Here is a 17,401-nt window from a genome sequence, read left to right on the forward strand (position 1 = left end):
GCAGCTCCGAAAAGTTCTAAGAATAAGTGTGCAGTCTTGGGAAATAGGTGGGTTTTATTTTTTTGTTTTTTTTGGGGTGGGGGGTGGGGGGACAGATTTATGAGTAGACTGTTTCTGCCTATAATTTGACACCAACTAACAAACCCACTCTCCCCCTTCCAAACAGATGTGCTAATCCAGGTATGGATACTTTAGAAATGGATGGTTTCAACTAAAAGGAATTTCCACAACCATTAACTTCTTTTCATGTGAAAATACAACCCTCCCACTTCCAAAAACTGATGTCCAATAAACTTTTAATCTGAATGTAATTGAGGATAGTTAAGTAGTATAACAACCTACTTCAGTCAACCTATAGGTTTGTTTATACACTTACAGTGAGTATAATGTAATGATGGCTATGAAAGTTCTAGGCACAGTCCCCGTCATAATAGGCAAACCATGTTAACTGACTCTCAATATAATTAAATTGTTGTTCCCTGATAAAAGCCAGTGTTACCACTGATTACATATTTATTGAACTGGGCCTCTGCTAGGTGCTGGGGTACAAAGCTAAGTGAGACACAGGCCTTGTTCTGGAGAAGTTCAGAGTTAGTCACACCTCTGCCTTTCCTTACTTGGCCCTGAAATACCCTCAACAGCATCTACTAAAATCCCTGAAATCCCAGCTCAAACCCCCTACCGCCTCTCTAAAGCTGATTTCTCCAGATGCCACTGCTCATCCTGGGCTCCCATCAGCACACCAGTCACTCTATTCTAACTCACATTTCATTCTTCTTTTTAGCACAGTTATTTGTATTCCCATAGGTAATCTCCTTGCTAGACTATAACATTTTGTGGGCCAAGGATCCAAATTTATCTTTAGTTTATACTACAGAGTCCAGTATGGTGACTTGGCTTCTAAAAAAATCTCAGTATCTTCTCAGTCTAAGAAGCAATTTTTTAAAGCATGAAGAACTCTTTACTTTTAATTGAAATTTATTGAGATAATTGTAGATTCACATGTAGTTGTAAGAAATAATGCAGAGAGATCTACACTTTGCCCAGGTTCCTCTAATGGTAACATTTTATGAAACTAATGCAAATCCCTTTTAAAGTGGTAGTTTCAGATTTCATAGTCTCCACCTGGCATGAGATCACCATCCATTCATAACTTTTTTTTCAACCACAAACATGAATAAACACCAAATATAAAATGTGAGACCTGGGGTAATTAGTACTGGAAAAAAATGTTAAGCCGAAACCGGTTTGGCTCAGTGGATAGAGTGTCGGCCTGCAGACCGAAAGGTCCCAGGTTCGATTCCGGTCAAGGGCATGTACCTGGGTTGCAGGCACTTCCCCAGTGGGGGATGTGCAGGAGGCAGCTGATCTATGTTTCTAACGCTCTCTCTCTCTCCCTTCCTCTCTGTAAAAAATCAATAAAATATATTTTTTAAAAAATGTTTTCTTCAATTAATTTAAGAATAAAATAAAGATTCTCATTCTTAGTACTCAAATACAAAAATCCCGCTAGCAAATGGCTTTCCTTTTGGGGTTAGCTTAGATCTTAGATATCGTTTAACTTACAGTATTTGGATTGGTGAGATTCCTTGCATCTGTCAACCAGCTGCTTAAGTGGTTATACGTACTTCTTCTGCAAAATTTAAAGTTTACATTTATGACTGCCACATATAATTGCCATTTCAGCAGGAAAAAAAAGAAACTTCAATAAGTACTTAAAATATAGACTTTAATCAACAGATCCTAAAAGTATTTTTGCTTTGACTAGATTGTAACCCTAAAGAACAACAGTTATAGAATGCAAACACATACAATACACTGGTATAAAATTCACCTTTCTAGGGAAGGGATTAGATGTACAAATTGCCATCTATATAAACAGTCATGAGGATATAAAGTACAGAATGGGGAATACATATTCTAATAATTGTATGGTGTCAGATGGGTACTAGACAAATTGAGGTGATCACCTTTTAAATTATAGAAAGGTCTAATGCAGCAGTTCTCAACCTGTGGGTCGTGACCCCTTTGGTGGTCGAACGACCCTTTCACAGGGGTCGCCTAAGACCATCCTGCATATTAGATATTTACATTACGATTCAGAACAGTAGCAACATTACAGTTATGAAGTAGCAACGAAAATAATTTTATGGTTGGGGGTCACCACAACATGAGGAACTGTATTTAAAGGGCCAGAAGGTTGAGAACCACTGGTCTAATCACTATGTTGTACACCTGAAACTAATGTTATGTCAACTGTATTTGAAAATTTAAAAATTATTAAAAATTAAAATCCACCTTTTCTTAAAGAATAAGCTAATTATAACAGCATAAAAACTGGCTTTAAAGCCCTGGCTGGTATGTTCAGTGGTTAGAGCATTGGCCTGCTGACCAAATGGTCTTGGGGTCAATTTCTGGTCAAGGGCACATACCTGGGTTGCAGGTTAGATCTCAGGCCCCAGGAGGCAACCAATCGATGTCTCTCTCACATCGATGTTTGTTTCTCTCGCTCTCTTCCTCCCTTCCTCTCTCTGTCCCTCCCTTTCACTCTCTCTAAAAATCAATTGGAAAATATATCCTTGGGAGAGGATTAACAAAAAATAAAAACTGGCTTTAAAAAAAAGGCACTAAATACATGTCACTAGAAATTCAAGTCCCCAGATATCAGAATGTGAGTTTATCCTAACTCTGTACTCTTATTCATCAACAGCTAAATCATTCTGGGATTCAAACTGCCCTATTTGTCCACTTTCTACAAGCAAGAGTTTAAAAATTCATAGGCTCATTTGCACTAGCCAAGAAAGCCCTGAAAGAGCAAGCAAACCCAAATAAGTTACAATATTATGGAGTATAACATTAATCAGACATTACCAAAGGGGTCAAAATAATAAAAATTTTAAAGGTTAAAAATGTTTTTGATTTATACAGATTCACAGAACATTAATCCATCTTACTCATTTGACAGGTGAGGAAACAGAAGCCCACAATGATTTAAATGATTTCAGAGCCAGGCCTAGGACCTTTATACACACTGAGTCCTCAAAGTGTTTCAAGTTTAGCCCTGTGAATAGTATATTCCATAATATCCAGTTGCCAGCGCTCATTTGAAATTCAATATTCAAAACATTTAATTCTTTCCTAGTGGAACTGAAAGGAACTCCTTGCTCAGACTCTATTTTTACTGTGCTATATCATATACACAAATTACCACTTAAATGTACAAAAAAGCCACATAAATAAAAACTTTTCCCAGTGTATTAAAAATTTTAATAGTCAAATATTTTTTAAAAGCACAAGCTTTATCACTGCTCAATATTTGTAGTACCAGCATACCTTGCTTTTACACAAAAAATGTATCTTACTTCATGCATAAAACCTTAAATAACACAGCTCCAAAACATTTATACTGATTTTGATGAATATTAAATTGTCAACGCTGACAGAAACAGTGAATTACAAACTGGCACCACTTTAGTAAAAAGAAAAATCTACACATCCTTTGTAAGTGGTATCAAGATTATGAAAACCATATTATTTACATGTACCATATAACTTCTGCTCATTGATCTGGTAATTGTTTCATTAATTTAAAATTCACAATCTATAAATACAGCATCATCCAAATATTCATTAGGTGGTGGTATTAGAGCTAAAAAAAAATAATAATAAGTGCTAAAATATCCCTAACTTTGTCATGGATGTTAGATATATCAAACAATTGATAGAGCCATACAAACGATCATGATAAGCTATGCTATCAATTTAGGAATGTACCCTGTAACGATTAGAGTTAATGCCAAGAATAAAAGTATTATTAAAGCAGGAACTTCTAAGTTTGCAAAATGTCAAGGATTTATTAGAAAAAAATCTGGGTGGGGGAAGGGGAGGAAATACTGTCATGGTTGCAACATCAATGTCACTGTGAAGTATCACTGAGTCAAGAAAATACCTATCGAAAGCCTAAAGTACTTTTACCAGTAAACAGTTTTATTGGGATATAATGAACATACTATAAAGCTCAACCTTTTAAGGTATACAATATAGTGGTCTCAAAAATATTCACAAAGCTGTGCAATGATCACTACTTGCTAATTTCAGAACATTTTCATCATGAAAAAAAGAAACCCCATACCCATTAGCACTCACTCCCCATCCTCTAGCAATCTACTTTGTCTCTACACATTGGCCTAGTACGGGTATTTCATATAAATGGAATCATACATGTGGCCTTTGTTTCTGGCTTCTTTCACTTAGCAAAATGTTTTCTAGGTTCAGCCACTGAATAGCATGTATCAGTGTTTCTTTCCTTCTAATGATTGAATTTTATTCCATTGTATGCATATACCACATCTATTCATCCATACATTCATTAGAGATGGACATGTGGATTGTTTCTAGCAGAAGTACTTTTGATAACTTAAACAGACACACATACCAAAAGCATTTACTATGCTTAAAAGGTAAGTTTAAAAGCAAAGCATATATGCATCAAATCATCACACTATATGCCTTATACAATGTTATATGTCAATTATGTCTCTATAAAGCTGGGGGAATAAGACACATACACCAAAAAGACAAACTACCACTCTATACATTGATATACTGTAAGCACATATAACAATATTAAATTTTATATCAATTCATGGAGTTTTTAATTATGTGAAATCTTTGGGAATGCATCTCTCATAAAAAGATGTCCTGTACAGATGGCCAAGTTTTTAAATAGTCTTTCCACAAAACTATTTACTGATCTCTGCTTGGCTATATAGAGCCATTAAGGTTGTTTCACTCTGTTTTAAGCCTGAAATCATCCAAGCCTAGGAAACAGCAAAAAGCATTTCCCAAAGGAAAATATGCTTGAAAGTCTAATTATCACTTGGTCCCACTCACTGGTTCCTACCCCACCACCCAAAGTCAGAGTCACAATGCTTTAGACTGACACTTTGCATTAATGTGAAAGGTGATTCAGTTCATTTTCTAACTTATAGTAGACAGAGTTTAATGAAGTGGCATAATTTTCCATGTTTTCCAAAGTCAAATACCCACAGTCCAATTTTGTTACTTTGTATAAAGTGCTTTGACTTTCCAGAAATAGTTAATTTGAAATAAATTTAATCTCACTGCCTAAAGTACTATAAGCCACTTCAGTCCATTTTAGGACAAAAAATAATTTAATTAAATGCTCAAACACCTTCATGTGCAAGTGTAAGAACTTTTTATAATCTATCATGTTGGATTAGCAAAACTACGTAATTTCTTGCTTGGCCTTATTTTGAAGAAGTGTAAACTTTAATACTAGAGACTAACTCCTCAAGACTTGATTGCTTTCTACTGAAGTGAAAAGAACAAAGTTTGGTATAAAATATTATTTCACCTCAAATAATTCAACTGATGCTGCTTTTCAGAATAGTATTCTTCTGTCAGCTCCACCAGCATCTCCTAAAGTTTTTCTTCAGTCATACCCACTTTCAGCAAAGGAAATCAACACATTATGTCAAGTCTTTAACAGTAATTTAGAGAAGAAACCATAAAACCCAAGTAAGCACATTTATAGACACACAATTATAAACTAAGAAATATTTAAATCAATAAAAAAGAAACCATACTGCCTAAAGTAGATTTTTTTCCTAGTATGAAGGAAAAGTTAATTTCTTACCTAGTGATATCATACACCATAAGCGCTCCTGCAGCTCCTCTGTAGTAGCTTCGTGTAACAGCCCTAAACCTCTCCTGTCCTGCTGTATCCCATATCTGCAGTTTGATTTTTTGGCCACTAACTTCAATTATTCTTGTACCAAATTCAACACCAATTGTGTGAGGACAATCGGCCATAACTGTTAGGGAGGAAAAGAAATATAATATAACATCCCAACTTCAAGAGAGTTTCAAATTAATACCAGTGGGGAGGAAAAAATCCACTGGAAAATCAAATGACTTAGTACTGCTTATAGGCTATAAACAGACTAAAGCTTGCATATCTCTCTATATAAAAGACTATTCGAACTTTATGACTGGGCGGCCAGTAGCTATGATGCACACTGACCACCAGGGGGCAGATGCTCAACACAGGAGCTTCCCCCTGGTGGTCAGTGCACTCCCACAGCCAATCTCCTGTGGTACCTCAGCCTGGCCGGCCCCAATCAGCTCCGAACACTGGCCAAGTCGAGGAACCCCACCCGTGCACGAATTCGTGCACCCGGCCTCTATAAACCAGCAAAAACCCAGAAGAAGTCATTGACATGGACTAGAACAGGGGTCAGAAAACTTCTGTAAAGGACTAGATAATAAATATTTTAAATTTAAAAATAAAGATTATAATAAGCTTTTAAAAATACCAATGTTATATTATTTATCCCTCGGACAATCCTTACATATAACAAATCAATCAATGGTCTTAGAACTCTAAGATTAGTCAACCAAATTTTTATCCTGGAAAATATACCAATATCTCAAAGAAAATCACCACATTTAATATATGTTTATAGTTCTATATTGGCAAGTTATATATGTCTAATCCAATAGAACAAATTTATTAGTCCTTATAATAAGACTGCTGGAAATCTAAACCTACTATTCTCTGGTACAAGAATACACAGACCAATGGATACTTCATAAAATATTGTATTATGAAAAAAAAGCCACAGAAATTATTTCAACTATATGGAAACAATTTCAACTATATTAGCCTATTAGTTACATAAAATAAAATGGCCCCTCCCATACCACCCAAGTCAGAGTTGTACTTTGAATCTTAATCAAGTCATCAATGCAGGTAAGATTCCATTTTAAGTATTTCTAATCTATTATTATATAGTTAACAAATGATACGTGCAGCAAAATTCCCGTAATAAGATAATTTCTATAATGAAAGTCTGAGAATAAAAAGATTTAAATTTGACATTACAGTATACATCTTTAAAAATTAAGTTTTACCATAAAAATGTCTCAAGTGAATCAAATTATATATGATATATAAAAATTAACATTGTATATGTCGGCATATTTCATTTTATCTGCACCAATTTAAAAATAGACTCATTCCTTAAAGACAAAAGTGCATATGTTCAAATGCATCGAGTACACTGAAAATGACACTTTAAAAGGTAGAAAAGTGACAATAAATAATTAACTAATATTTCACCTTACATTTTAAACTTACATTTTTTTTCTGTAAATTGATGAAGCAAGCAAGATTTTCCTACTCCCATGTCCCCTGTTTAAAAAAAAAGTTTCAAGTGGCAATTACATTTCTCAATTTTACACTCATAATTATATACAATAACTGCTATACCCCTTAAAATATCACAAATTTCTTAGACACTTAGAAAAGTTGCATTTCCCTAATTTATAATGACTTTTAAAATCCTACAGGTCAGTTTTCACTGAGATGTACAAATTCACTATTCCCAACTTTCGGCAGTAATAGAGTCTGGTTATAAATTATGTTACTAGCCACCAGCTGGAAAGTGTGGGTTTTTTAAATATTTTGTTGTTGTTAATCCTCACCAGATAATATTTTTTCCACTGATCTTGAGAGAGGGAGGAAGGGTAGGAGGGAGGGACAAGAATGTGAGAGACACATGAATTGAGTGCCTCCTGGGCCTGGGATCCAACCTGCAACCCAGCTACATGCCCTTGACCAGGAATCGAACCCAAGATCCTTGGGTCAGCAGGCCAATGCTCTAACCACTGAAAAACACCGGTCAGGGCATAAAGTGCTTTTTTAAAAACATATATATATTATTGATTTTTTACAGAGAGGAAGGGAGAGGGATAGAGAGTTAGAAACATCGCTGAGAGAGAAACATCGATCGGCTGCCTCCTGCACACCCCCTACTGAGGATGTGCCTGCAACCAAGGTGCATGCCCTTGACCAGAATTGAACCTGGGACCCTTCAATTCTGCAGGCCCACGCTCTATCCACTGAGCCAAACCGGTTAGGGCAGAAAGTGCTTTTTTAACAGAGAAATTGTTCTAATCGTATTTTTTACTTTGAGCTGATTCAAAGTTTTATATTGTTCTTTCTCTTAACCATGCATAAAAGCAACAGACTCCTAGGAGTGACAAATAGGGCAGCAGCATATAATAAGCAGAAATGAGTTTTCGAAGCTTGATTCACTAGATCCTATCTTATCTCAAATTTTGTTTTTTTGCAAAATTCCACAAAAGAATATACACTACATGAAAACCATAACAGAACAAGTATCACCTCTGTACTACAGCAATTTAACCTTTGGTGAAGGAAGCATTCCACTATAGTTACTTAAGATCAACATTAAACCAAACTGTTCTCATGTGAAGAATTAACTGAAAAGTATATGTACTTTCAACTGTGCTCTTACAACTATATTTGGATAAACAGCATGGTCTTTCAATTTGAGTAAAATCGTCTTGAAACTTAAGGGAAAAACCATCAGTATTATATTTTATGTGTATTACACAATTGTTCTGAATCAATGTTTGGAATCCAAAAATTGGGCTCTGAGTGGTTTTATGATATTTTTGGAATGTATCAGCACTCCTAAGAAATTAATTTATTTTCCAGTATTAACAAGCTTTCAGGTTTCCCCCAAGAACAATCAAGATCACTTCGACCAAGATACACTGTTCTACAAAAGTATCCAGAGCCACAAAGCAAAGAGTCCATTGTTAATGCAACTATAAATCTCAAAGGAGTTTGAATTTTGCACTGAGAAAGTCATCCACTTCTTCTGGAGTGGTACGTTAAGTATTAGTATATAAATATTTTATATATTAACCTTCTTTGGAGAACAAGAGTGTAAGTTAAATAAACTTACCAATAATAATATATTTAAAGATGTAAGAGTAGTTGTATGGTGCAGTTGCCATGGTGGCACTAAAAACAAAGAAAACTGTGTTACTTCAGTAGAAAAGTATACATAAGTTATTCAAGCTGATAATTGCTATCCTTTAAAGGTACATAAAATAAAGCACACTGATTATAAACAAAATGTTGGTTATAGTAATTTGGAATAAAACTACATTTCCCAAATTGATCAAATGCACAAATTTTCATGAATGAACACTGCTTTTAACATTCTCATGTATTATCAATGGAAATATAATAAACCATTATATCAAAACAATTCTAATATTTCACATTAGGAAATATTTAATAACAAATGTTATTCTGGAAAACGTTAAACAAGGAAATATGTATAAATTTGAATTAACTATCATTATAAATAGTCCTCTTCTCCTCTTTAAGATCCATCCCTATTACTGGTCAAGTGACTTACTGATGGCCTACTTGTTCAGAACTCGCTGATTTTTAAAACAGAATCTTTTTTTTTAAAGTAACCACTAACTTATAAACACAATGTAACTTTTTTATTCCACTATAAATTAATGGTTAGAATAGTATCCAAAGAAAGAGCAAATCATTATTTCCAAACCAAATTAATGTCAGATTTATATTGAACCATATGAAACTGTTCTTGTAGATTTAAAAAGTCAATCATTGGCAATTTCATACGGTTCAACCTAATGTAGGATTTAAAGATCAATAATATATCAAATGTCTGCTATGTACTATTTTAGGAGCTGAGAGAAATAATGGCATAAAATATTACTTGTGGTTGTAAAATTTGCAAGTTTATATATCAGAATATATTTCAAAAGATCACAGCCCATTCCATAACTTCAGATAGACTTACCCTAAAGAATTCTAATTTCTCTCCTACTTTTAATAAGTTAAAAAACAACTCCAATTTATTCAAATGAACGCTTTGAATGTGTCAGACACTGTTAGGTGCTAGAGAAGAGATGAATTCTAATACTGGTAATAACTTCCAATAAAATTATTCTCAAACCAGTTTTCAGTTTAAGCAAAGATAAAAATTCTTTATATATATGAAGGTTTAACCTTCATTTTATTTATTTATTTATTTTTTTATTTTTTATTTTTTTAATTTATTGCTTAAAGTATTACAAAGGGTATTACATATGTGTCCATTTTATCCCCCCGCCCTAGACAGTCCCCCTAACCTTCATTTTAAAAAATTTGAATTTCCAGTAATTTTTTTAATCTGGTTTTTACTGTTTTGGCCAACTGTCACATTACCTAAGCTATACATTTGGTATGACTGAAGAACTGAAACATGTATTTCAAATAAAATTTCTATATAACCTATAGAAAAGTATATATGTAAAATAAATGAATTATTGTTATCAGAGAAAAGAAAGTTATAAATTACTGGACAATCATTTCACACAATATAGTCTCCTCTCCTAGTTGTAGGAATTACATTCAACAAAAGTGGAGGCCCTGCTACCCATTCCAGCTTGACTTGTTTTAACACATTTATAATCAGTCTTTGACATCACAGAAAACTCCCTTAACCAGTTCTTTTAGGAAAGGGGTTTTTTTCTAGTTACATTAACTCTGATTCTGATCATCACCCTAACTAATTCCCTTTTTTCAGACACTGGGGGCTCAAAATTTTTAAAAATGAACTTGGTCCTGAGGCAAAAATTGGTCTGAATTATTCACTAGATCTCTGAACAAGATCCCAAACACAAAGAAAAAAATAACCTCTCTCAATAAAAATGGTATTTAAAGATTATAACGTCTCAACTTGCACTCCTTCCAGATGCTTTTCTTCTAAGTAATTTTTAACTCTTCTTTCCCCCATTCACACTTGGGGGAAAATAATAATTTAGTAACCTTTAGCTTACTGTTTCTCTCATGTTCTTCCGCTTCTGATTTTCCTGTTTCTTTTCTCCCTGTTCTTATTGAAAGTTGCAGCTGTACATACTTTGCTTCCTTCTATTTTATGTTAAAGCTATGGCCTCTAACAATATCAATTTCTACTTGAAATGCTCTAAAAGCTAATAATGAAATTATAACCCAATTCTAGTCATACTAATTTGTATACTAGCTAATTATCACACAAGTATTCATTAATCAAACATCTACTAAGATGACTCATTTGGAAAATGTTTTTTAAAATTACCGAGCATTAATTGCTATCAACTATTTCCAAATAAAAAAGAATGATTATTTCATATCTAATACCTTTGCTGTCTCTACTTCACCACATAATTTTCTAGTTCAAGTTTCTGAAAAATTAAAATAAAAACCCTGAAAGCAGAGTTAAAGAAAAATGACTCAAATTTACTCATTTCAGTAGGTAAGGAAAGCAGAAAATATCTAGCACTGTAGCTACTAATACAACAGGTTCTCCCTTTCTTACTCTAAGGTAAGATACTAACTAGGTTTAAATATATTCCTATAGTTTATTGATAGCATTCACTCAAAATTATGTATTTGCAGTAGAACTATATTCAAGTGGCCTCTTTTATTTTTTTATTTTTCTTTTATTAAATTTATTGGGGTGACATTGGCTAATAAGATCATATAGGTTTCAAGTGTACATTTCTATGATACATGATCTGTACGTTGCATATTAAATATTTAACAGTGCTTAAAGCAAGGATTCCCCAACCTCATTTCTTAAACATCAAACTAACCACTGTTAAAAGTGATGAGAAATATATTTGTAACTAGCAACCAGCTTTGGAAGGGGGAAAAAAGTTTTTTCCCTATTAAGGGGTGCCTTTGCTTCACTTATTCAAAAGTAAAAAAAAAAAAAAAAAAAAGGCATTAGAAATGTTAATCTAGTTCAAATGCTCTGAAAACATGAGTCCAACTTTCTCAATACTATAATCTCCACTAATTAAAAAAACCTTGGTAATATTCTATAACTTGTGCACAACCACTAGTATTATTAAAATGCACTTTCAGGTTTTACAAAAAGCATTTGAATAAAGTTCAAATCATATAGATCATGTTTAATGTCTTTGATTTCTTTAGGGAAAAAAGAGCAGTACATTCAGACGACAGGTATCATTAAATATATGAACAACTTGTAAACTAATACCAAACACAATTGTTACAGTTATCACTTACTGGGCATTTAATATATGCCAGGAATGTGCAATCGCATTTAAGTCTTACTACCATCCTTATAAAATAGTGACAATAGCCCTCATTTTGCAGATGAGGAAAGACCAAACAGGCAAGTAACATGCCCAGGTCACACACTCCATTAAACTTAGACTGTTTTGACTTTTGTGTTTAACCACAACACCATCATCCCTCCTCCACAGTTATAAGATATACCTGCTGAGTACATCTATGAAGCCCTATAGTGGTACATCGGGACACAAATCTTTCTCAGTCCACTCACTTGGTTCTGATTTAATATTCTGAATTAACAGTATTAAATGATTACATTTAGAGGATGCACTGTAATCGGGACTTATAGGTATGGATAAATGATAATACTAGTAATAATAATTCGTATTATATTTACTTTAAAAAGTTTCTGAATGGAAATAACATTTGTTGAGAGTATACCATATGATGATCTGCATTTTTCCTTATATTATCTTACACAATTCTTAGTTAATTCTCACAACTCTGCAAAATCATGTAAAACTGAATAAACAGAAGTTTGAAGAAATTCGCATTTGGCCAGTGTTACAAAGTTAGTAAATGGCAGAGCTGGAACTTGATTTCAGACCTAGTTCCAAAGAACCTGATTTTCTTTCTTTAAGGTAGCTTATTGAAGGTACATAAATATGTAGACTGATAAAAGAAAAGCAAAAACTCAAAATTAGAGAAAGATGGAGGATAATTATACTAAAAAATTAAGGTAATAGTTTTACTATCTGTGCATGTAAAATTTAGCTCAAAACTTCCTGGCTATCAAGAGAAATGTTTACTAAATGCATAATTAAACACATAATTGTTGTGTGGCCTGTTTTAAATATTAACTATGCTTCATATTGCTTTAACAGGATTTTGCAACCTCATCTCTTTAACATAAAACAGACCACTGTTAAGGTGAGAAGTACATTTTTTAAATGGAGTTTGCTATTGCATAAAATGCTTCAACATGCTTTTTTCACTTAAAAGAAATTATGAATGTTTTCCCAGGCCAATACATATAGATCTAAATGGTTATTAAATGGACATTAAACATAATCATAATTGTGACAGACATAGAATTGCACGGTTTTCATATACTGAATCAGACATCTTTTCAAATAAAATGTACAGACATATAAATGACCAGTTTTGAAATGTGCAGGTAGAGATATGAAGTTAGGCACTTTCATACACTTTGCTTGTGGAAGTCTGAACAGCCACAACATTTTTGGGAAGTAATCGGTATATATTTTTAAATCTTAAAAAAAAAAAGACCCTCAAAAAAATCCAAATCATTCTTTGACCAAGAAACCCACTTAAAATTAGTCTACAGAAATAAAAGTTTCAGTCCACAAGGTTACAGGTTCAAATGCATTTAATGCAACATTTTTACAGCAAACAAACAAAACACATCTAGAAACAATCTAAACTATCAACAGGGAAATGACCAAATAAAGTACATCTGTACTATGAAACAATACACATCTAGTTTAAAAACCATTTAGAAATACATGTATTAACCAGGAAATAATAGCCATGATTTTAAGTGGATTGAAAAAAAAAAAAAGCCTGGTACAGAGTTTGATGCAATAGCATAACCCATTTTAAACAAACATATACCCTTCAATCCTACATGCACATAATATGGAAGAATACACATCAAATTGTAAAAAATGAACACACAGGCTGATAACAGAAAAAGGGAAGAGAGAAATTAACTTGCTTTATCCATCTCTGCACTGACAGTATAATGAGCATGTACTATTTTAAAATATTCAAAGTAGAAAAAAAATAAAGGACTTAAATATTTTTCAAGCATTTTATATGCAATTCTGATATAAAACAAGTTAAAAATAAGCCAAAACAAAAGAACTCCCTTTCATAATATTTCCAATAGAACTTCCACATTTACCAATAATCTGGGGAACATAGGAAGTCAATCATATGATCAGTCTAAAAAAATAAACAAAAAACACCCCAACGATCAACGACATTTCCAGTTGTTGTTTTTATAGTCTGGCTTCTTACTGTGTTAATTTATGCACTGTCTGACTAATCCTTTCACAACTGTTATATAGCTATTTTATTCTACTCCTTAGAATATATGTTTTTGTGTAATTTTTACATAACTGACTCAAGACAACACAGGAGAAAAGCAACCCACTAAACATTTCAGGTTATTTAAATTCTAATCCTCACTGTTGAGATTTTTTTTTTTAACGTGCAAGGTATCTTATTAAAAACACCAGAGAGGCTGCTTTTGTGATTCCAATATAAAAATCTTTGTTGAGCATCTACTAAGCACAAAGCCTCATGCTAGATCTGATAATATAATAATGCTTAAAAAACAAAAAACAACATTGTCCCTGCCTTCATGAAACTCAAGAACAGAAGCACTTTGATTTGCTTATAGGCCCAGTAAAGTGGATTACTACTTGATTTGTCAGTCAAGTGAACACAAAACTTCAGGAGTCACTCTAATACTCGAATCTAACCAAAATGATTGGTCAATTTCCTTTCCTCAACCATAAAGCAATCTCTGAAATTCACCTAAAAAAACAACAAACAAAACCCCACAACACCTCACTTTTGACAAGCTAACACGCTTTTATACAAATCAATAATGTGAATAAGAAAAACTTGAATTTCCTTCATAGCAAGACCGTTTCAGGTAACTGAGGGTATGCTATGAACAGGAAATAAAGTACTCCAACACTGCACAGAAGCACTTAGGAGAAAACAAAAACCCTGCCCTTACTACTACAGTTAAGAGGACTAGTAATAGTGAAATGGTGAATAGTGAAATAGTGAAATAGTGAAATAGTGAATGGTGAAATATGATGTCTAAGATTTGCTTCAAAATAACTTGATGGAGAGGGTACAGGTGAAACAAAATTGCTGATTATTGGTGACATTGACTGATAGGTATATTAAGGCTTAACATACTACTCTATAGTGTACATGTTTAAAATAGTCTAGAATAAAAGTATTTAAAAAGTAAAGTAGACCATCTTTGAGACCTCTATTTGTGCACTGGTGTCTCCAGCCATAACAGGCATTTAATCACATACAAATGTTTCAAGCCTTTAAAAAAAATGAGGCATCTCTCAATAGCCCTTATTTCAACATATTCTATTTGCTTTAACTTGAAGTACAATATATCTTACTAAAACTATGGACAGATATTTAATACTGATAAAAATCAGTTGTAAAAGCACCCCAAATTCTGTTGAATGGCTGACACACACAGCCATAAAGTTTAACATAAAGAGCAAAAACTTTTAAAAATGTAGCTTTAATTCCAAGAAATTTTTAGAATCTGAAGTTTTACATCTTTTAAATAACTGCCATTTACCGAGTGCCTAATATATGCCAGCTACTTTAAAAGTAATCTCTAATCCTAAAAACTCATTTTACAGATAAGGAAACTAGCTCAGAGAAGTGATACATCCGTGATCATATGCTAGTACTACTAAGCGGAAAGCTAAGATTAAGGCCCAGGTCAAAATCTACAGCTAGCTCTCCGAAGTCATGCTCCTCTCTTTTATTCAACAAATAGTCAACACTCAGTACAAGCCTGGCAACGGGGCACTAACTGTATGCCAAGCAACGAGCTAAGGGTTTTTAATCACATTTAATCCTCACAACAGCTCAAAAATGTAGGCACCATTATCCCCTGTATAGATAAGGGCACTGAGTCTGAAAGGTTAAGTAACTTGCTTATGGTCAAAACTAGGAAGTCAAAGCACATTACACATGACATGCGCCAAGGCATGACCAGTAACAGTGCCTACGCAGAAACCTTGAGGAAAATTTTTGGAAAGTCTTCGGGGAAGGAGGAGTGGGAGCTGAATTAGTGCAAGGTTAAGCGTGTCCTTAATAACCACATCTAAATAAAAGGAAGCTGTGATAGTACTGAAATGAGCAACAATCTGCAAGAGTTAGAATCGGGGCTCTGACACCGCCGTGGGGCCACCAGGAAAGCCCTTGCTCTCTGGAGAACCCCATTTTTTTCTTCAAATGTAAAATGGAAATCCAGCCCTCTCACCCCTGGAATTGTGAGAATAAGGACTGGCAGTGTAGTGGCTGACACGACAAGACTTTGGGTTACCAAGGAGAATCCACTGTCATCCAACGCTGCCTTGTCAATCAATGGTCAGGTCTGCGACCCTGGCCTAACTCAACGCAGTGAGCCCCCGCCCCAGGGGAGGGAGAGGCCAGTGTGCACGCACCGGCCTTAACCGGCCACAGCACAACCTCAAGCCTCAGTTTCCTCGCTTGTAAAATGGAGAGAACGCGACTTATCACCAACAGCTACGTGAAGTGCGAAGACACCCAAATCTGTGCCTGGCACACAGGAAAGTGCAAACGAGCCAAACAACGCCTGTTCCTTCTTTTCAGTCCTAGAAACGCCAAAACTTTTGGTCGTCTTCATCATTTCTGGATCCCATCTGGGCTCGGGGCCTGAGAGGATGTCCTGGGCCTTCCAGGGACTCGCCCAAACCACAGCCTCCCAAGCACAGACCCTCTTCTCCAGCCCGAGGCCGGGCAGTCCACCCACACCGACAAGGACACCGGCGACAGTCCAAGATGCCGGCGTGCTGCCTTTTGTACTCCGGGCCAGACGCGGCCTACGGGACGGGGACTGCCACGTCTGGGGCTCGTGGGCTGCCTGGCGCGGCTCGCGCGGATCAACACCGCGGGGGTGGTCCGCAGCCGCCGGGAACGGCAGCAAGGGGAGCAGGGCCTGCGGAGGCCAGTCTGCCCGGTGCGGCCGAGGAGGCGGGGGAGGCGAGGCCGAACACACCCTTCCCCACATGCCTCTCCACTGGGCGGGGAGGACCCGAGGCTTCGGCGGGCGCAGCGCAGGGCCACACTCGCCCCCGCATGGGAGTCCCGGCAGACAGGGCCCCACGGCGCCCACCGCGACCCCGGGTTCGCTGCGGCCTGACAGGGCCTGTCCTGAGGCCCCGCCCGCCCGCGGCCCCGGATCGCCGTCGTCCCCACTCTTGGCCTCCGCGAGCCAGGCGAAGAGGCCTCGGACGGACGGACACTGCGGAAGGCCTGGATTACCTGGGGGGTTGCTGGTGGCTGGGCAGCTTTCCGGGCGGGAGGGGGGGCGTCAGGGCGAGGAAGAAGAGTGCGGGCGCAGCCGAAAAGGGCGGGGGCGGTCGGCCCAGGCCCCGGCAGGTAGCGGGTTGGACAAGGAGGTGCAGACGCGCTAGCGGCAGTAGCGGTGGCAGCGGCGACTGCTCCTGGGGATCCCTCAGGATCTTCCTCGGGCAGGTCCAAGATGGCGGCGCTCCCTGCACAGGGTTTCCTGTCACCCTCGCAATGGGCCGGACCACAAAAGAAGGGGGAGAGGGATGCGCGCGCAGCTGGCGGAGCCCGGAAGAGAGTGGCCAGGCCCAGCCGGATAAGCCACGCCCCTTCCTCAGTCCT

General features: G+C 36.2%; 1 protein-coding gene across 2 annotated transcripts in view; it reads right to left on the reverse strand.

Annotated features, from left to right (window-relative positions):
- Positions 1-17,284, reverse strand: part of RAB14 (RAB14, member RAS oncogene family) — a 28,389-nt gene extending 11,105 nt beyond the window's left edge. The window contains exons 1-5 of one of the 2 annotated variants that reach the window (XM_036329889.1): positions 17,033-17,282; positions 8,802-8,860; positions 7,163-7,216; positions 5,660-5,837; positions 1,567-1,633 (exon numbers count right to left, since the gene is read on the reverse strand). In XM_036329889.1, coding sequence (XP_036185782.1) covers positions 1,567-1,633; positions 5,660-5,837; positions 7,163-7,216; positions 8,802-8,853 — 351 coding nt within the window. In that variant the 5' untranslated portion in view covers positions 8,854-8,860; positions 17,033-17,282. Of the gene's footprint in view, positions 1-1,566; positions 1,634-5,659; positions 5,838-7,162; positions 7,217-8,801; positions 8,861-17,032 lie in introns of both variants that reach the window. The other variant, XM_036329888.1, reaches the window with a different exon arrangement.
- Positions 17,285-17,401: the final 117 nt, after the last annotated feature.

This window comes from Myotis myotis, unplaced genomic scaffold (assembly GCF_014108235.1).
Source record: "Myotis myotis isolate mMyoMyo1 unplaced genomic scaffold, mMyoMyo1.p scaffold_m19_p_12, whole genome shotgun sequence".
NCBI classification, from domain to species: domain Eukaryota; kingdom Metazoa; phylum Chordata; class Mammalia; order Chiroptera; family Vespertilionidae; genus Myotis; species Myotis myotis.